Source organism: Zalophus californianus, chromosome 9 (assembly GCF_009762305.2).
Source record: "Zalophus californianus isolate mZalCal1 chromosome 9, mZalCal1.pri.v2, whole genome shotgun sequence".
NCBI lineage: Eukaryota > Metazoa > Chordata > Mammalia > Carnivora > Otariidae > Zalophus > Zalophus californianus.
In genome coordinates, this window is record NC_045603.1 from 122,146,242 (window position 1) to 122,167,585 (window position 21,344).

The following is a 21,344-nucleotide window of genomic DNA, read 5'->3' on the forward strand; positions in this document are numbered from 1 at the left end:
CAAGGTTGGTTCAACATCCGCAAATCAATCAACGTGATACAATACATTAACAAAAGAAAGAACAAGAATCATAGGATCCTCTCAATAGATGCAGAAAAAGCATTTGAGAAAGTACAGCATCCTTTCTTGATCAAAACTCTTCAGAGTGTAGGGATAGAGGGTACATACCTCAATATCATAAAAGCCATCTATGAAAAAACCTACAGCGAATATCATTCTCAATGGGGAAAAGCTGAGAGCTCTCCCCCTAAGGTCAGGAACACGGTAGGGATGTCCACTATCACCACTGCTATTCAACACAGTATTAGAAGTCCTAGCCACAGCAATCAGACAACAAAAAGAAATCAAAGGCATCCAAATCGGCAAAGAGGAAGTCAAACTCTCACTCTTCGCAGATGATATGATACTTTATGTGGAAAACGCAAAAGACTCCACCCCAAAACTGCTAGAACTCATACAGGAATTCAGTAACATGACAGCTTTCTGATTATACTTTGTGAGAAAAAGCCCTTCTGTGGTCAGGGGAGGGAATGCAGGAAGTAGGGCCAAATTTCCAACTCTGCCAGGTGATCTGAGCGCTGGTTTCCAGTGAGTTACTCTGAAGAATTCTTCACAACCTTTGTTCGTATTTGTATAAGTCGGTTCAACCTGCCCTAACAAAATACCACAGAGTGGGCGGCTTAAACAACAGGAAGTGATTTTCTCATGGTTCTGGAGGCTGAAAGTCCAAGATGGAGGGGTTGGCAGGGTTGGCTGTTCCTGAGGCTTCCCTCTTTGGCTTAGAGGCTTCTCTTTGTCGCCTCACGGGGTCTTTCCTCCGTGTATGTACATCCCTGGTGCCCCTTCCTCTTTTTATAAGGACTCTAGTCCTACTGGATTCGGGACCCACACTTAAAACCTCATTATTTACCTTTCTGCCCTGTCTTGGAATGTTGTCACATTGGGGGTTAGGGCTTCAACGTATGAATTTTAGGGAGACACAATGCTGTCCAGAAGAGTATTTTTTATTTTGATCTTAGAATATCTATGTAGCTTCTTTGGGAAGACCTAGAACAAACCCTATTTCCCTGGGCTGGAATTTCTGCCGTTTTTATCCACCCATTCTGATCCCAACGGCCTCCTTCCCCACTTCCTGGAATATCTCAAAAATTGCTGGTCCAATGATTGGATTTTAAATGTGATGATTTAAAAAATGTGTTACAGTACCATTATTAGCTCTCTCATGTGTATGAGTGTATAGGAGTAAGATCAAAGTGAGCAGTCTGGTAAATTGTGAGCGAAGGCTCGCTTTTATATCTCTAACTCCATATCTTTGGTCAAGCCCCAACCCTCCCAAGCAAATGAATATGAGGGTTTCCCTCCACTCTGAGACCAGAATGAGATGGTAATATCACCTAGACTGAAAGAGAAGTTAAGTGGCCCCAAATATAGAGGAAGGAGATTCATGATTTATGAAAGGGTCTAATGGTAAACTCCTAAATTATTTCCTCACACTTTCTCTATAGGATACAACACAATAGTGAATATACATTAAGGACAAAGCCTGCTACCGGGAGGTCCTGGAGCGGGCTTGGATTAGGCTCCATACACCAGGGCTTCAGTTCTGGCTTTGTTACTCATTATACAGGCTAAGACAAGTCATTTAGCTTTTTTGGTTCCTCAACTGTAGGAATAATAATAATAGTACCTGCACCATCTACTCAAAAGGAAGTACAATTATCATCGGCCTAGCCTCCAGGGCTCTGTCAACTCAAGTATCAAGTAAGTTATCTTTGTTGAACACTTAGTACTTTAAACCTTCATTATATACATTAGAGCATTAGTATCACTAAGATAGTTTGGAATATTTTTTGACCTTATGCTGTGAATATACAATTGTACAACAGTAACTTCCTGTGGGTTATATCGGGCAGAATATTTCATCCCAGTTATTTTACAAACATCTCCTTACCTCATACCCTTAGTTACCAACACATTGTGTATGTAATAGGCACTCAGGAAATGCTTGTTGCATTAATTAATTCAAAATACTTTGCGGTAAATAAACACAGAAGGACACAGACAGGTAACATGAGACCTACACAAATATTATCAAGCACTTTTCCATCTTCAGTGCTGAAGGGATATAAAAATAGCAAAAAATATGACTCCTATCCTTCCAGATTTTAGAATTTAATTGTGGATATGGTCAATTATACCACGAAAAGGAAAATAAAGTTGTGAAGAAAGGAAAAAAAAAAAAAGACAGCAGCTTTTGTTTTATACCTTTGTTAGTTCATGTCACCCAAATGTCACTCTTGCCATTAAAGCCTGTATATACTAAGCCTAAACACTATTCATGTGCACATGAGAGTGGATTAATGTCTGCAAGTTTCCCTCCACAGCTTCCGCAATGACTCCAAAAAGGCTCATAAATAGGCCTGTGATGGGCATTGAAAATGTCCTCCTTATGGATCGAATTCCTCATTTTGGTAACAATAAGTGAAAAGATCCATAAATACAGTTTTAATTAACAGCAACGTTGAGATGTTTAGAAATAGACTGTAGGTTCTTTGAATCTGTTGGCCTTCTCATAAAGAATTTTGTTTTTCCCAGAGGGTCAAAATTAATTAATGTCCTTACAATTTATTTAGCGGCCCATTTTTTTCAGAGATACCTACACAAGTTCAGGGAGCCGTATTAGTGTAGCAAGGATGATATAATCGGACTGCTTTGAAGAGAGTACTCTGTAAAAATATACTGTCTCAAGTAGTGATTAATTAACAGGGAGGATAATAAAGTATTCTGTCAGAATGATTACTTTTCTTTATCTGTGGACAACATTACTTGTATACAATATTGCATAATGACCAGATTCGAAACTTTTCATGTGGACTTTCATGAACTCACACGAGCTATAAAAGTTCAAAAAAGATTATGCAGCCATTAATAGTCTTTAGCTGTTCCATTAAAAGGTATCAATTGAGCACTCATGTTTGTCTCATTGAACAATGCACAGAACAGTTCCCACATCCGATGATTATACACTTTTATCTTTTCCTAAACTGAGCCCACTATACTTTTGTACCATTAGTAGTAGTATATGGGCAGACGTGCTCTGTAGTTTCCAAATACTGTCTTAAGATAAGGAAAGATTGCTGCAGATGTTATCAGGAGACCTCACAGACATTACATCTAAATGTGACCGTTGAGATCTTAGCAGCAAAAATGAAAATTGGTTTATTTCTCATAAATTCTCAAGAAAGAAAAGTATTTAACCTCAGGAACTATCATAAAAGTAAAAAAAAAATTCATCTAAATGTATTTTCACTGTTGTGATGTTTACTACAGTGAAAGTGTTAGGAAATAATTTAAGAGTTTACCCTTAGATAATTTTTATAAATTATGCTATATCCAAAAAGTAGAATATCATGTTAAAAATATTTCATAACATATAAACTTGGTCATAGCATATTTATCAAATTACTGAATCCAATGGAAACCTATTTTTATTTGAAAATGTGTGCATTAAGAAAGAATGGCAAGATATACAAATATAAAGCTTACAGATGATTATATCACTCTATTGAGATTACTAGAGAAGTTTTTTTCTTTTTTCTGCTTATTTATACATTTAAATGTTTAAGAAAAGATGTATTACTTAGTGATGTAAAATTGATGAAAAGAAATATTGAAGAAAAAAATCAATATTAAGAGAACAAAAAGATCATTGTTCAGGGTTTTTCCATGGTAAAACTTAAAAATACCCACCACAGTTTCCACAAACACATGTAGGTGCTACCATCATGTATGTTAGGTTTTCTTTTCAGGTGCAATTCCTGTTTTACTTATTTTCTTTTTATTTTTAGATTTATTCTCCCTCTCCTCTACTCCAACCTTATCACTCATCCAAGTAATCCAGGCTAATAAACCCATATATCCTTTTTTTTATCTTTCTCTCCATGCTCACATAGTTATTCATAGAGATACTTTTATGTAGAGTTAGACATGTGCACAAATAAGGGGGCATTAGTCATTGTTTTAGGAAAAAAATGGACCATACTATAGAATCATTTTGTGTATTGCTTTATGCCTTTAATAATATGTTTTGGGGGGGGTGGCTGGATGGCTCAGTTGGTTAAGCGTCTGCCTTTGGCTCAGGTCATGATCTCAGGGTCCTGGGATCAAGTCCCGCATCAGACTCCCTGCTCAGCGGGGAGCCTGCTTCTCCCTCTCCCTCTGCAGCTTGTGCTTTCTCTCTCTCTCTCTCTCAAATAAATAAAATCCTAAACAATTATATTTTAGAAATGCCTACAAATTAACTGTATAGCGCTAAACTTTCTCTTTTTAGTGGCTGCATGATATTACATGCTGTGGACTTAACAAGTTACACTGCCTCCAGGTTGTTCCTCTAGGTTCCCAAACGGGGGCGACGGTGTCCCCTGGGGATAGCTGGCAATTTTTAAAGACCTTTTGAGGGGGGCCTGGGTGGCTCAGATGGCTAAGCGTCTGCCTTTGGCTCAGGTCATGATCCCAGAGTCCTGGGATCGAGTCCCGCATCGGGGTCCCTGCTCCTTGGGAGCGTGCTTCTCCCTCTGCTTCTCTCTCTCTCTCTCTCTCTCTCTCTCTCCCTCTGTCTCTCATGAATAAATAAATACAATCTTTAAAAAAAAATAAAAATAATAAAGACCTTTTGAGTTGTCAATAGCAGGGAGATGAACGCTATTGGTATCTAGTGGCTAGAGGCCAGGAAGATGGCCAAACATCATACAGGACAGCACCACAGTAATTCATTAGATCACCTAAAACATCACTCAGGGCCTAGGGCACACCCATCGGGCATACTCAGATCTCAGCGCATTTGGCACTGGCCTGCTCCCTCTGACCACAATACTCTTGCTTAGGAATCCGAAAGGCTCACTAGTCACCTCCTTCAAGTCTTCTTTGAATGGCATTTTCTCACCACAGCCTAACTGACCAGCCTAGAAACTGGAATCCTTCCCTACATCCATACGCCTTCTCAATCCTACTTACTCTGTTTCTTTTTCCACTCAACTTCTAATGGACCACATACGTTATTTACTTACCATGTTGATTCAATTAGCTTTTCCCTCCTTCTAGAATATGAACTCCACTGTGGCGATTGTGTTTTACTCACTAATGTATCCCCAGCACCTAGAACAGTGCCTAGCATTCAACAAGCCAATGAATGAATGAACAAGGGAACAAATAAATGATTGTATGCATGAGGGACATTCACTTTATTTCCCATTATTTTCAACTACAAACAATGCTGAGGCAAATATCTTTATACGTGCATGCTTATGTGGTGGTCCTTTTATTTCGGTATGGTCAGAATGCTTTCCAAAATGGAAAATTTCCCATAACCATGGATGAGTATCCTTCTCTAGCTCCCTGCTCTCCATTTCTCAGCCATCTATTGGTGGCTTTTGAAAACCTTTCCCCATCTTTTTATTTTGATTTATATTTTTCTGATGACTTGTGGACTTGCGCATCATTTAATATTTTGTTGATTATTTGAATTTGATCATCTGTGAATGAGTTATACAGATCTTTCCTGGTTGTTAAAATTTTCATCTCCAGTTAGTCTCTAAGAGTTATCTATATGTATCCTACTTGTAATTGACACACACAAAAATGTTTTTCTAACCTACTGTTTGCCTGTTGATTTTGCTTATGGAATTTTCACCATCAAATATGTGCATCTTTTCTTTTGCAGCTTCTGAGCTTTTGGAAGTGAGATCATGTCTTTACATTGCACATAGTTTACCCTCTGTTTTCTTGCAAGAATTTTATTGTTTTTACTTGTTGCATTTAAGTCTTTACTCCATCCGAATATATTTCTGTATATAAAATGCACAAAAGTAAAACTGGGGCTTAATGTCATTTCATTTCAGCTATATAACCAGATATGCCAACACCATACTAATAAAGACTATATCTTTTTCCCCCTTGAATTGATCTCTGTTATATATTAAATCCTCCTAATTACTGACCTCAGTGTCTTGATTCCCTATCCGGTTCCATTAACCTCTAATCTTGTGTATACTAACTTCATGCTTTAAACAAAACAAAAAAAACCCAAACCACTCTTGGTGAGGAAGAGGAAATAAAATTTGGCAGGTCAAAAGGAGTAAGAATACTCAATCTGGAGATGCATTAGGGGCCAACTTTCAAACAAAACTGAACACGTAGGCTGTAACTGAATGTCATGATGTTTTCAATCTGCCTGAATATATAAATAATACAAGTATTCTTCTCTTTTTGCGAGTCATAAAAATGGCCGAGACAATCTTGCATACTTTTCCTTTGAAAAGTCATTTTAATTAATTCCATTATAATCTTGTTCTTTTTCATCATGCCTATGCTTCAACTGTTTTGAGTGATATTGTATTAGAGTTCTCCAGAGAAGCAGAACCAATAAAATATGTATGAATCTAGAAAGACATTTACATACGGAGTTGGCTCATGTGATTGCAGAGGCTGGTAAGCCCCTAATCTGCAGTGTGGGCTGGCGGGCTGGAGATGAGGAAAACCAACAGGGCACATGAAGTCCGAATGCATCCTCGGGGGGAATTAATTACCTCTTGCTCAGGGAGGCCAGTCTTTTTTGTTCCATTTAGGCTTTCAACTGATTGGATGAGCCCCCTCACCCCACCCCCACATTATGGAGGGTAATCTACTCAAAGTTCACTGATTTAAATGTTAACCTCATCCAAAGACACCCCCAAACTGACACGTAAAAGTAACCATCACAAATATCTCAGGTTATTTTTTTTTTTAATCCCTAAGAAAAGCTAGATTTTATCCCTGAGAAAATTTGTCTCCAAAATGATTTTTTATCCCTAACAAAAGTTAGATTCCTAAGGTGGGGGGGAGGGAAGTCCTCACTGGCAAGACTTCAGGGTAAAAGTAAATAAGAATACAAGCTTACTTCTGCTCTGACCTTATTACCTGTAAGACCATTAAGGATTCCATTAATTTCAAATCACAAGGAAGGAGGCAAACCCTGTCAAGAGTTTGTTGATGTTCATTCCTTCCATCACCACTTACCTTTTACATTTCGGCCCCTACACTTCAGAGGGACTGGAACAACACTGGTGGCCAGCTGCTGGACACTGTGACTGCAAGAGAACTCATCACTGCTAACTTCTGCCTACTGCATGCATTCACCTGAATGTCCCCTACTTGTTGAGTAAATAAAATCTGTGAGTCTCTTAAAACAGGAGTCGTGAATTTCCTTGCTGTAGTAGCAATGTCAGTTCTGGGTCTATTCAATAATTCAGAGGTTACAAAGAAGGATTAACTCTGTTTTCATGAAGCCTATTCAGCTCTACCCACACACAGACACAAGGAATGCTCTCTGATATTCACTCAAATGGTTAAGCCAGGGGTGCATTACTTAGCCTGGGAATCTCTGCTAGACTTACCTGGGGTGTGATCAATGTCTGGACTAGATGTTTCGACAGGAATTCTGGTGCCAATGGCCCAGTCCAAGTCATCTTGAGAGTCCTGAGTAAGACCGCAGGCTGTGGTCCAGTTTCCTGAAGTTTCAAAATTGCAACTTCCTGCCGTGCTTGTATAATGGCCTAAGGAAATGAAGATGGTATTATACTACATTTGTGATTGTTCAGAATTAGTGCCTGCCTATTTTAATTACTTATTAATAAATTTAAAGAACCAGGACATTTGCATCCATTGGTAATTTCAATTGTACACTGTAGCTTTTTTTTTTATCAGAAAATCTAGAGGCAGCACATGAATATTGTCATTTATCCATGAAGAAGTTGTATGGATTGGTTAATAATATTATAGATGATAGATAAAACTGCATCTACACATGAGCAATTAACATAATATTATGATAATACAGATAAGTCAGATCAAATAAATCAACAGCTTCAGTTGTCTGTTAGTTTAATTCAGTCCCTGTGTTCATGCTGGTGTTTGGACAGCATAGACCATTAGAAGGGCAAAGTCATTAACTAAAAAAAAAAGGTGCCTTTGGAGAAGTAGTAAACAGTAGAGGACACAAACCTTCTCAGCATACCATACTAACCAACCGCATACAACATTTCAGAGCTAGTCACTAAGTACTGAAAAAAAGTTCTAAGTGCTGATTGATAACTCATTAAAAGTTAAGTTATTAATAGCTGAAAGTCTACTACTTAGTCATCTGTGAAAACTACCATCATAATACAATTGATATCTGCTTTCACTTTTCTTTAATTTTTTTTGCAGAGCAGTTATTATTTTTGAGCATTCACTGTAAAACTGTATTGTATAGACAGAATGATTGTGTGATTTAACCAGTATGAATCAATTGAAATTGTTATTGACTTTTCCTTCCTTTTTAGAAAGATGACATTTATGTTGCTTTTAATATTTCTTTTCCAGATGGTTCCCCGTTCATAACTTCTTCTTAACGTAAAACTAATACTAGCATAAAGAAATTGCATCAGAAGAAAATCTTGCTGTTAAAATGGATGCCAAACATATCGAAAACAAAGCTTTAAATAATTCTATAGAAAATCTTCTGGATTCCTGACAATATTTTCATTAAATATCAGTATTTCACTTCTCAGGCATGATTGCATCTTATCCCTAAAATCTAGAATCATTTTTAATTATATGCATTTCTTGCATTCATTTGACATGGCATATAATGCATTTAATTTTACATGCTTATTTATGGGCTCTCTATATTCCCCTCCTTAAGTTTATCTTTTTAGTATCATGATATAAATAAGTTTATACTATGCCATGCAATATGGCTAAAAGAAATCTAGTTCTCTAAGTGTTTAGCTAACACAACTGCAAACATGCAGAATCTTCCAATATAAACACAAAACAGCCATTATGTGTTCTTTAGAATGATGTCACATACAGGTTTTGCACTATTGCATTTCTACATAACTGACTCCCTAACACACAGGACCTATAATAATTATTCTATATCCTTTTTGATTCTCTGTAACCACCCTTGAACCTTCTGTTCCATCTTATCTAACATGATTTTATGTACGACTCTAAAGATACAGATACAATCAGGATAAATTCTTTTATATTTCATTCTATCTCTAAATTATGTCATTTTTCCTTTCTCTTCTCTAGGGCTAGTCCCAGTTTATGATCTCAGCACCTTATCAAGCATTCTATAGCTACTAGCATTCTGTGGCTCCATTAATTTCAGTTAGAGAGCTTTTCCAGGTCCTTCAAACTCACATTTTCTACCAATTCCTTTCTTACAACTTGCAGACATAGCCAGGGTGCCCCTCTTGATTGAATTTTATATGCTTAAATTTCTCACTCTGTATAGCTTTCACTCATCCTTTCCCATGGTCCTTCACACTTTAATGCAGATGGCCTACAAATCTACAGCCAGGATGGAATACAGGTGTTTATCCTCAAATGCTTGTTGAATACTCCACTTAGAATATGCAACTGTCGTCACAAAATCAAAAAGCCTAAAATGAACTCATCATTCACCTCTCCAAATGAGTTCTTCTCCCTGAGATTATTGATTAAGTTCAGAGCATGAATCTTCTCTCTCTTTTTAAAACTCTACCTTTGGACTTATCTTTGGTTCTGCATTCCTCATTCCCATATTCAATCTATCACCAACACCTGTAGATTCTCTCTTTGAGAACTTAACTCTCTCCTTCCCTTGAAGTTTATAACGCCTGTTCCAGTTCCATTGGACCAAGCCCCTGGTTTATTTTGAGTCTATTTTTTTTTTCAAGTAGCCTTCACTGATCAGTTTTACAAACCCAAACCACATTAATCATCTTTAAGAATGCTCTTGTATTATTTCCATTGCTCAAAATATCAGGTTTTTCACATTGTTTGAATACACTCTCCTAAACCCCTTGCCTTGCACACAATAACCTTTCCTTTGATGCAAAATGTTTTGGAAACTGAATCTTAAAATTGCCTCTCTGCCAACTAAATTTTTCAGACAATTATTTCTTAAATAAAAACTGATTTTTTTCAACTTTTATGTTTAGGACGACTTTCCTCTATTTTTGGAATGTTTTCTCTAGCATTTGGGGGTTCATTAATCATTCATTCTTTCCCTTTCTTGTAGAGGACAGAACTGCTATTTTATTTGACTATCACCTTCTTTCATTCAGTAAGCCAGAGATGACTTGTAAGTTATCTAAGCAATCGTGATGAGCATTGTTCTCTCTTTAGTTTAGCCTGGAATACAATTCTAGACATTGAGCCTTATTGTGGAAAAGGCACCTAGGAAAAGTTTGCCTTGTTCTTAAAAACAAATCAAGACAGAAAATCCATTTATTCTTTCTCAGGATATCACTGTAAAGATGTGATCTATGGGACTGAAGAGATTATATGGGTAGTTGACTTTATTACACAGTTACATGAAGATGGCACAGGATAAAGAAGGAAGGAATCCACGTAGTTCTAATTTTTGATAACTGAAGTTGCTAAAATCAACCAACTCTAGGATTCCTTGCTTTTGACCTCTTGCTACTGGAGATAATACAGTTTCCTTATTGTATTAGTTAAAAATTGGTTGGTTCCAAGCAACTGAAAACTCAAGTATTAGGAGCTGAAACAGAAAGGAATTAATTCATCTCAATTAAATAGAAGCCAGGAAGTTGTCCATTTAAAGTTAGTATTGTGGTTCAACTGTGTGGTTGTGAAGCACATATTTTCCATCTGTTCTTTCTGTCATCTTGTCATCCTCCTGCTCATTCATGGTTGCAAGATGACTGTGGTACTTCCTTGTATCACATATGTTCAAGGCATGGAAAGAAGTGAGAAGAGGAAAGGAGAAGACACTTTTTTTCTAGTCTGGTGTTTTTCCTTCTAAGAGAGACACCTTTCCCAAATTCCCATGTGTATCTCATTGGCTTCTGTCAGCTACAAGGAAGTTTGGAAAAGATGGTATTTGTAGTTGGTCACAAGCCACCGCAAATAAAATTGGGAGTTCTGTTTTTAAGAAACACAAAGAAACACAAAACTAACAGGAATCACCTTGATGTTAAGCTCGTTGACGCTGAAGTTTCTGCTACAAGTATATTAATTAATGTGTCTTCTTCATTCCGTCTAGCAAATCATACTTGTCTTTGAATGTTCAACTTACGTCCTATCTTTCCCTTTCCAGACCACGCCAGAGTATGTGTGCATGTGGGTTTTATGGCCCTTAACAGCGATTATAGTTATTACTACTCCTTTGGAAATTCATTACTTCTTTATTGTGGACTGTCACTGTAACTGTTTACCATCGAATTACTATAAACGTTTCTATGTGGGCAGTATTACTACTGCCCAGAGTGGTTGCATATATACCTATTAAATCATAAATTATATGAGGAACTTTGTAATATTTCTTAATGATGATTATGTGGTTGGTATCTTCAAAATGGTTATTGCTTTTGATAAAATATTTTCTAAATTGTGATCTTTGTCATGACTCCTGGAATAGACTTAAAAGCATTACCAGCAACATTTAAACAAATGGCATTTTCCCAGTGGTATGGTATTCAGCCATACAGTGATATGGCTAGTGTAAATATTAATCAACTTACCTATATATTTTTTAAGAGCTAGCCCCATAATTATTTTTAGTTCATCATATTCACATGTTCACCTTATTTTGCTATGCCACAATGCATAATACAGGGATATTTAATACTTTCTCCTCAGCATGAAATGACTTCATAGAATGCTGCATTGAGAAGGATTTTGAAGACTGTGGGTTCAGTGGGAAAGAAGGCTCTGACTGGATAATGATATTTGGGGGTTTTGTTTGTTTATATTTATTTATTTATTTATTTATTTATTTATTTATATATATATATATATATATATATATATATATATATATATATATATATATTTGACAGAGAAAGAGAGCACAAGCAGGGGGAGCAGCAGGAAGAGGGAGAGGGCATTGCAGGCTCCTTGCTGAGCAGGGAGCCCAACATGGGGCTCGATCCCAGGACTCCAGGATCATGACCTGAGCCGAAGGCAGCCGCCAACTGAGCCACCCAGGCACCCCTGATATTTGTAACTGTTGTAAAAGGCAGCAGAGAATGCACACATCCATACCCTGCACATCCCCAGCCTAGAGTACAAGGCACACTTAACACAGGCTTTAGGTAATAATTTTGTTCCATGTAAGAAAAGAGCACATTTTTTTACTTAAGTGTTTCTTCTAAAAAGAATCGATTTCATTTATTCTAAACCATGAATTTTTGCAACGGGAGTTAGAGATGCAAAAGAAAAATTTATCTTTGTTTATAACCTACAGTAAAAATTTACTTATGAGGAATCACTGAGTTTATTTTCTGATAAGTATATAAAGTATATATTATAACATCCACCATGACTGACAAATTTCAAGAGAGTCTAAAAATAATGAAATGAAAGAGGCTAACATTATTAATCCTAGAAGATTGAACAAATATGTTCTTTATGTCATTTAATTCTCAAAGTACTATACAGAATGGATATGATTCTACCTAATATAAAGATGAGGAAACAAGTCCCCGAGAATTTAAATAACTGCTCAACACAGGAGGGTCAGCATCAAAATGAAGACTTCAGTTTAATAAACCAAAGGTCCATTTTTTCCTTATATGTCTCCAAAGGCCATTTTGAACATTTTGTAATTTATTTTGTCATCCACAGCAGGTTTATCGGATTGCAAGAATCTAACCCCGATGCCTCCAGTGTATCCAAAAGACTCTCAACATAAAATAAGCGATGAAGTCACTTTGCAGAATCAATGTCACTGGTATACCCATGTGTGTTGTGTAGTGTTCCTTTTGGATGTGAACAAAGCCCATCAAAGGTCTTAAGGAAAGTGACTATTTCATTTGTCAACATATTGTTTTAATTTTAATAAAATCAAATACCGCATGTAGTTGTCCACTGAAGTTGAACACTAAGAAATATGAGTGTGCAACTGACGCAGGTTCTGAAAATCAAAACTGCCTTTGTGTATTTTTACATCAATACTTCAAATAGCTGTGGGAAAAATAAAAATAATATAAAGGAGCCTGAGAGGAAAAATGAGTGAAGCCAAGGGGGAAAAAAAGAAAAGCAGCATTCACATTTGAAAAACCAAAATACTTAGTGACTATTTAGGTTTCACAAGCCGATATTTACATTGCCCGGGCACATGCACGGATGGGTGCACACACCCACTATTCTTCATCGGCACTCCTCAAATACACTGTGATAACCTTATCATTAATAGCACTTGTTACATTCCAAAAGAAATCAGAATTCTTTTATAATCAACTTTTTCAGAAAGCAAAGAACACTCTATTTGAATATATCCTCCTGCCCCTCCCCAATAGTAGAAAGTGAGTTGCTTAAGTCTAAGCCGATGTCTTATTCATTTTTCTGTTTATTCAACATTTAGAAAATTGTTCCTAGCCCATACTAAGAATAGCAATAAATGGAAGAATATAATATTTGGGTTTTTTTGTTTGTTTGATTTTAAGGATTTATTTATTTATTTTATATGACTATGTTCAATACATGTGCATCTTGAAATGAGAGGAAGAAAACTTACTTCCTGTAACTATTTTTTCTTTGTGCACGCGAACAGCTCTCCTTCCCCTCACTGCTTTATTATGTCAATGTCATCATGTTCAAATTATTCTTCCTTTAGAATTTTTATTTTGTTTTGCTGGTGATTTCTAAATACTCTCTTCTTGTTATGACTGGTGGGGAAAATAGTGATTTTACAAATGTTTTGGAGCAGTTTTTCGAGCTCCATTGCAATCGGTTCTTTACAGTCAGTATCAAAAAATGTATTTTTTTTTTGGAGTGCTTTTAAAAAAGCTAGGAAGTCCCAAGTTACACACAAACAATGAATCATGGAACACTACATCAAAAACTAATGATGTAATGTATGGTGATTAACATAACATAATAAAAAAAAGAAAAAAAAGCTAGGAAGAACACTAGGGGAAAAAAGAACTTAAATTTAAATAGAAGCTTTTAAAAAAGAACACCAGAAAGTATTTTTCAATATATTATAAATTTCATTTGAGAATGCATATGTTATAAAGGAAATACATAATCGTTTATAAAATAAGATTATAATACTGTAGCATTGATAGTACAATCTTAAGAAGTGCCAGTGATTTTCACTTCCTTGACACTTTAGTTTAAAATTAAAATATATCATACGGGAATTCAGTAAAGTACCAGGATATAAAATCAATGCACAGAAATCAGTGGCATTCCTATATACCAACAACAAGACAGAAGAGAGACAAATCAAGGACTCGATCCCATTTACAATGGCACCCAAAATCATAAGATACCTAGGAATAAATTTAACCAAAGAGGCAAAGGATCTGTACTCAGGAAACTATAAAATACTCATGAAAGAAATTGAGGAAGACACAAAGAAATGGAAAAACATTCCATGCTCACGGATTGGAAGAACAAACATTGTGAAGATGTCAATGCTACCTAGAGCAATCTATTCAATGCAATCCCCATCAAAATACCATCCACTGTTTCCAAAGAAATGGAACAAATAATCCTAAAATTTGTATGGAACCAGAAGAGACCCCGAATAGCCAGAGGAATCTTGAAAAAGAAAAGCAAAGCTGGTGGCATCACAATTCCGGACTTCCAGCTCTATTACAAAGCTGTCATCATCAAGACAGTATGGTACTGGCACAAAAACAGACACATCGATCAATGGAACAGAATCGAGAGCCCAGAAATGGACCCTCAACTCTATGGTCAACTCATCTTTGACAAAGCAGGAAAGAATGTCCAATGGAAAAAAGACAGTCTCTTCAACAAATGGTATTGGGAAAATCGGACAGCCACATGCAGAAGAACGAAACTGGACCATTTCCTTACACCACACACAAAAATAGACTCCAAATGGTTGAAAGACCTAAACGTGAGACAGGAGTCCATCAAAATCCTAAAGGAGAACACAAGCAGCAACCTCTTCGACCTCAGCCGCAGCAACTTCTTCCTAGAAAGATCGCCAAAGGCAAGGGAAGCAAGAGCAAAAGTGAACTGCTGGGATTTCATCAAGATAAGAAGCTTTTGCACAGCAAAAGAAACAGTCCACAAAACCAAAAGACAACCGACAGAATGGGAGAAAATATTTGCAAATGACATAACAGATAAAGGGCTAGTATCCAAAATCTATAAAGAACTTATCAGACTCAACACCCAAAGAACAAATAATCCAATCAAGAAATGGGCAGAAGACATGAACAGACATTTTTCCAAAGAAGACATCCAAATGGCCAACAGACACATGAAAAAGTGCTCAACATCGCTCGGCATCAGGGAAATCCAAATCAAAACCTCAATGAGATACCACCTCACACCAGTCAGAATGGCTAAAATTAACAAGTCAGGGAACGACAGATGTTGGCGGGGATGTGGAGAAAGGGGAACCCTCCTACACTGTTGGTGGGAATGCAAGCTGGTGCAAGCACTCTGGAAAACAGTAGGGAGGTTCCTCAAACAGTTGAAAATCGAGCTACCATACGATCTAGCAATTGCACTACTGGGTATTTACCCCAAAGATACAAATGTAGGGATCCGAAGGGGTACGTGCACCCCAATGTTTATAGCAGCAATGTCCACAATAGCCAAACTGTGGAAAGAGCCAAGATGTCCATCGACAGATGAATGGATAAAGAAGAAATGGTATATATACACAATGGAATATTATGCAGCCATCAAAAGGAATGAGATCTTTCCATTTGCAACGACGTGGATGGAACTGGAGGGTGTTATGCTGAGTGAAAGAAGTCAATCAGAGAAAGACATGTATCATATGACCTCACTGATATGAGGAATTCTTAATCTCAGGAAACAAACTGAGGGTTGCTGGAGTGGTGGGGGGTGGGAGGGTTGGGGTGGCTGGGTGATAGACATTGGGGAGGGTATGTGCTATGGTGAGCGCTGTGAATTGTGCAAGACTGTTGAATCACAGATCTGTACTTCTGAAACAAATAATGCAACATATGTTAAGAAAAAAGAAAAAGAAGAAGATAGCAGGAGGGGAAGAATGAAGGGGAGTAAGTCGGAGGGGAGACGAACCATGAGAGACGATGGACTCTGAAAAACAAACTGAGGGTTCTAGAGGGGAGGAGGGTGGGGGGATGGGTTAGCCTGGTGATGGGTATTAAAGAGGGCACATTCTGCGTGGAGTACTGGGTGTTATGCACAAACAATGAATCATGGAACAGTACATCAAGAACTAATGATGTAATGTATGGTGATTAACATAACAATAAAAAAATTAAAAAAAATAAAATTAAAATATAGCATTAATGTTGAGAAATTTATGATAAGTGAAATAAGCCTATCACAGCTAGACTGATAGTGTATGATTCCAAATACTGGTACTACATACCCAGATTGTCAAACGCATAGAAACAGAAAATCAAATGGTGGCTTTCATGGGCTAGGAGAGAGAAAATGCAGTGTTAATTGTTTAATGGGTATAGAGTTTCAGTTTTTCCAGATGAAAAAATGTTCTGGAGATGAGTGGTGGTATCTGGACAACAATGCAAATGCACTTAATGCCACTGAACATTACGGTTACAAATGGTTAAAATGGTCAACTTTATGTTATGTACATTTTACCACAATTTAAGAAAATTAATAAATACAAAAAAAGATGATAAAATGAACACTTCAGAAGCATCACTACTCTAAGATCCTGAGGAGTAAAAATGATACTGAGTTAAAAAGAAAAACTGGAACATGACCTCTGTGGTACTCCCTTCCTGTACATGCATAACATTGTCCCAAAGGTGGAGTCTATCCCCTTTCTCTCTTTGAATTGAAGCTAGACATTTTAATTTGCATGACCATTAGAAAGAGCCAAGAGTGACATTCTAGAATTTCCTAGGCTAAGTTATACGAATTCTTCCTGTTTTTCCTGTGGCTCTTGGAATGCTTGCTCTTGAGAGCATTTACTCTGGTAAAAGCCAACCCCATGCAAGGTATCTGACTGTCCCGTGACAGCCCTGTTATGGAAAGCCCAAGCTACATTAGATTGCCCTGGAGAATGAGATACTATGTCAAGCCAGACAGAGAGACCAAAGAGTACTAATGTGCCAAACCCGGAGGGGAGGAAGCCATCTCGAAAGTGACCCTCCAGTTCCAGGTATACCAGTTGGAGCCATGTGGATGAGAACCTGCCACCCTGATTCTTTTCTGAATTACTGATCCATAAAATTGAGGGCAAAATGAAACTTTTTTAGGTTACTAACCTTTAAGGGAGTTTGCTCTGCAGCAAACCCTAACTGCAACAGGTAGCCTATATGGTAGCGAGGTTCCCTATGAAGGCTCATTAATAAGAAATACAAAAAAAATTTTTTTTGGATTTAAATACATGCTCATATTTGAAAACTACATACTTGGTTTTATGCATGACTTTTAAAAATCACTTGAATTAAAGTTTGAATAAAAAAAACAATGTGGCCAATCTAGTTCTCTTTTCCCAGAGCAATGTAATTGATAAAATTAATCATTTACTCGTATTTATTTGAAGTGCTCATTTTTAGCATTATCTTTCCATAAAATGGAAAAGGAAATGAAAACCAATGAGGAAATGTAGACAGGTCAGTTTCTGGTGATTAAAATTCTGACCCCCCATGTAGTTCTGCACAATGACATGTTGAGAAATTTTTTGACAAGATTTGCTGTGGTGTTTAGTATGGGGGTAAAACGGTTGAGAGGGCTGCGATTTGGATGTGTGGATAGAGAAGCTGGGAAAAAAAGGTTCTGGCTATTTTAAATCTACTCTGGTGCATGAAAAGAACATTTCCTCTCCGTCATCAATGCCAGTATGTTACTTTCCTAATGAAGTGAAATCTGTGCTGAATGGGCTGCATCAGAGCAGACAGATCCACTTACCACAGTGAGCCTCATCAGACCTGTCAGAGCAGTCTGGCTTATAGTCACAGACAAGGTGGGATGCAACACACTTCTTGTCGTGGCACAAAAAATCAGTGGCTTCCGGGCAACTCTCAGAAGTCTCTCCCACTGGGGAAAAAATAAAAAATAAGAACAAAGTCATTTTTATAATATTTCTTTAAATTTGAATATTCCTTTTAGTAGTTTTAGAGATACATTCAAATAAGTTACTGGTTTGAATAGGTATCCAAGGCAGACTTCTAGACACCTCCCTGCTCAGTCCCACATCCAATTTTTCAGCAAGTTATACACACTGTGCTTTCAAAATCATCCATTCCTGCAAGCTGGTGGAACCACTCTGGAAAACAGTATGGAGGTTCCTCAAACAGTTGAAAACAGAGCTACCATACGATCCAGCAATTGCACTACTGGGTATTTACCCCAAAGATACAAATGTAGGGATCCGAAGGGGTACGTGCACCCCAATGTTTATAGCAGCAATGTCCACCATAGCCAAACTGTGGAAAGAGCCAAGATGTCCATCGACAGATGAATGGATAAAGAAGAAGTGGTATATATGCACAATGGAATATTATGCAGCCATCAAAAGGAATGAGATCTTGCCATTTGCAACAACGTGGATGGAACTGGAGGGTGTTATGCTGAGTGAAATAAGTCAATCAGAGAAAGACATGTATCATATGACCTCACTGATACGAGGAATTCTTAATCTCAGGAAACAAACTGAGGGTTGCTGGAGTGGCGGGGGGTGGGAGGGACGGGGTGGCTGGGTGATAGACATTGGGGAGGGTATGTGCTATGGTGAGCGCTGTGAATTGTGCAAGACTGATGAATCACGGATCTGTACCTCTGAAACAATGCAATATATGTTAAGAAAAAAAAAAAAGAAGAAGATAGCAGGAGGGGAAGAATGAAGGGGAGTAAGTCAGAGGGGGAGACAAACCATGAGAGATGATGGACTCTGAGAAACAAACTGAGGGTTCTGGAGGGGAGGGGGGTGGGGGGATGGGTTAGCCTGGTGATGGGTATTGAGGAGGGCACGTTCTGCGTGGAGCACTGGGTGTTATGCACAAACAATGAATCATGGAACACTACATCACAAACTAATGATGTAATGTATGGTGATTAACATAACAATAAAAAAATTATTTAAAAAAAATCATCCATTCCTTAAACCCAACATCTTAATCCAGGCACTAAAAATGATTTGCGTTGGGTTCCAGCTTAGTTTTCTAGTCTCATTTTCTGTGACTCTCCTCGTAGGTACCTGCAGTTAAACTACGGTGCATCCTACCCCTGAAGGGCTCACCAACGGGTCACATGCTCTTCATCTCTTCCTGTGTGCACATCCGCTACTTCCTTTACCTACACTGACCATTCCCTCTTGTGCTCCTGGAGGTCTGCTCAACCTCGAAACTCAAGGAAATAGCTTCCCTCTCCCCTTGTTTTGCCTCTTCTTTGTCAACCAAGCCCCAGGGTGGGTTCTCTATGTTTCATGCCACCTAAGAACCCTTCTATTCCTATGTTAAATGTTTACCACCTCATAGAAGAGTTGTATTACAGCTCTGTCTGCCCCTCCAGACTCCAAGCCCCTTAGAAGCAGGAGTTTGGGATGTGTTTTCTTAGGCCAAACACAGTCCCTAATCCATAGTTTGTGCTTCATAAATCTGGGTACAATAACAGAAGGCATAATGGTTTCATCTAAAGGGAGCTTAGGAATGAGCATAGAATTTTCAAAGAAATTCATACTTTTTAATTGAAGTATAATGAACATAGAGTGTTATATTAGTTTCAGGTGTACAATACAAAGATTCATCAATTCTATACATTACTCAGTGGTAAGTGCATTCTTAATCCCACTTACCTGTTTCACCCATTCTCCCCCACCCCCTTCCTCTCTGGTAACCATTCGTTTGTTCTCTGTATTTAAGAGTCTGCTCAGCGGGGAGTCTGCTTCTCCCTCTGACCCTCCCCCGTCTCATGCTCTGTCTCTCTCTCATTCTCTCTCTCAAATAAATAAATAAAATCTTTAAAAAAAAAGAGTCTGTTTTTTTTGTCTCTTTTTTTTTCTTTGGTTTCTTAAATTCCACATATGAGTAAAATCATATGATATTTGCCTTTCTCTGACTGACTTATTCCACTTAGCATTATACCCTCTAGGTCCATCTATGTTGTTGCAAATGGCTGAATAATATTCCAGTGTGTGTGTGTGTGTGTGTGTGTGTGTGTGTGTGTGTGTGTGTGTACCACATCTTTATATATAGGGTATGGTATGTGTGTATATTCATATATACACACACCACATCCATTCATCTGTGAATGGACACTTGAATTGCTTCAATATCTTGACTATTGTAAATAAGGCTGCAATAAACTTAAGGGTGAATGTATCTTTTTGAATTAGTGTTTTCTTTTGCTTTGGAAAAATATCCAGTAGTGGAATTACTGGATCATAAGATCATTCTACTTTTAAATTTTTAAGGAACCTCTACACTGTTTTCTACCATGGCTGTACCAATCTTCATTCCCACCAATAGTGCATGAGGGTTCTTTTTCTCCACATTCTTGTCAACACTTGCTATTTCTTGTGTGTGTGTGTGTTTCATTTTTGTTTGTTTTTTGCCATTCTCACAGGTATAAAGGAATTGTTTTGATTTGCAATTCCTTGATGGTTAGTAATGCTGAACACCTTTTCATATGTCCTCATGCCATACGTATGTCTTCTTTGGAAAAATGTCTATGTGTTCTCTGTCCATTTTTTAAATATGATCATTTGTTTTTTTGATATTGAGTTGTATAAGTTCTTCATATATTTCAGATAGTAACCCCTTATCAGATATATCATTTGAAAATATTTTCTCCCATTGAGTAGACTGCTTTTTTTGTCTTGTTGATTTTTCCCTTTGCTGTGTAAAAGCTTTTTATTTTGGTTTAATCACAAGAGTTTAATTTTGCTTTTGTTTCTCTTGAATGAGGAGACATATCTAGAAAAATATTTCCATGGCTGATGTAAAAGAAATTATTGCCCATGTTTTCTTCTAGCAGTTTTATAGTTTCAGGTCTCATATTTAAGTCTTTAATGCATTTTGAGTTTATTTTTATGTAATGGTGTAAGAAAGTGGTCCATTTTCTTTTCCATGTAGTTGTCCAGTTTTCCCAAAATCATTTGTTGAAAGGACTGTTTTTCCCCATTGTATATTCTTGCCTCCTCTGTAGGAGATGACAATATAAGTGTGGGTTTATTTCTAGATTCTCTATTATGTTCTATTGATTGATATGTCTATTTTTTGTGCCATTACCATACTGTTGTGATTACTACGTCTTGGTAGTGTATCTTGAAATCTGGGATAGTGATGCCTCCAGATTTGTTCTTCTTTTTCAAGACTGCTTCAGCTACTTAGGGTATTTTGGGGTTCCATACAAAT

At 37.3% G+C, this 21,344-nt stretch overlaps 1 protein-coding gene across 1 annotated transcript in view; it reads right to left on the minus strand.

Moving 5' to 3' along the window:
- Positions 1 to 21,344, minus strand: part of MALRD1 (MAM and LDL receptor class A domain containing 1) — a gene marked incomplete at its 5' end in the record, with an annotated part of 847,841 nt that overhangs the window by 212,735 nt on the left and 613,762 nt on the right. Inside the window, 2 exons of the mRNA XM_035729081.1 lie at positions 7,431 to 7,589; positions 17,899 to 18,027. Coding sequence (XP_035584974.1) covers positions 7,431 to 7,589; positions 17,899 to 18,027 — 288 coding nt within the window. The remainder of the gene's footprint in view (positions 1 to 7,430; positions 7,590 to 17,898; positions 18,028 to 21,344) is intronic.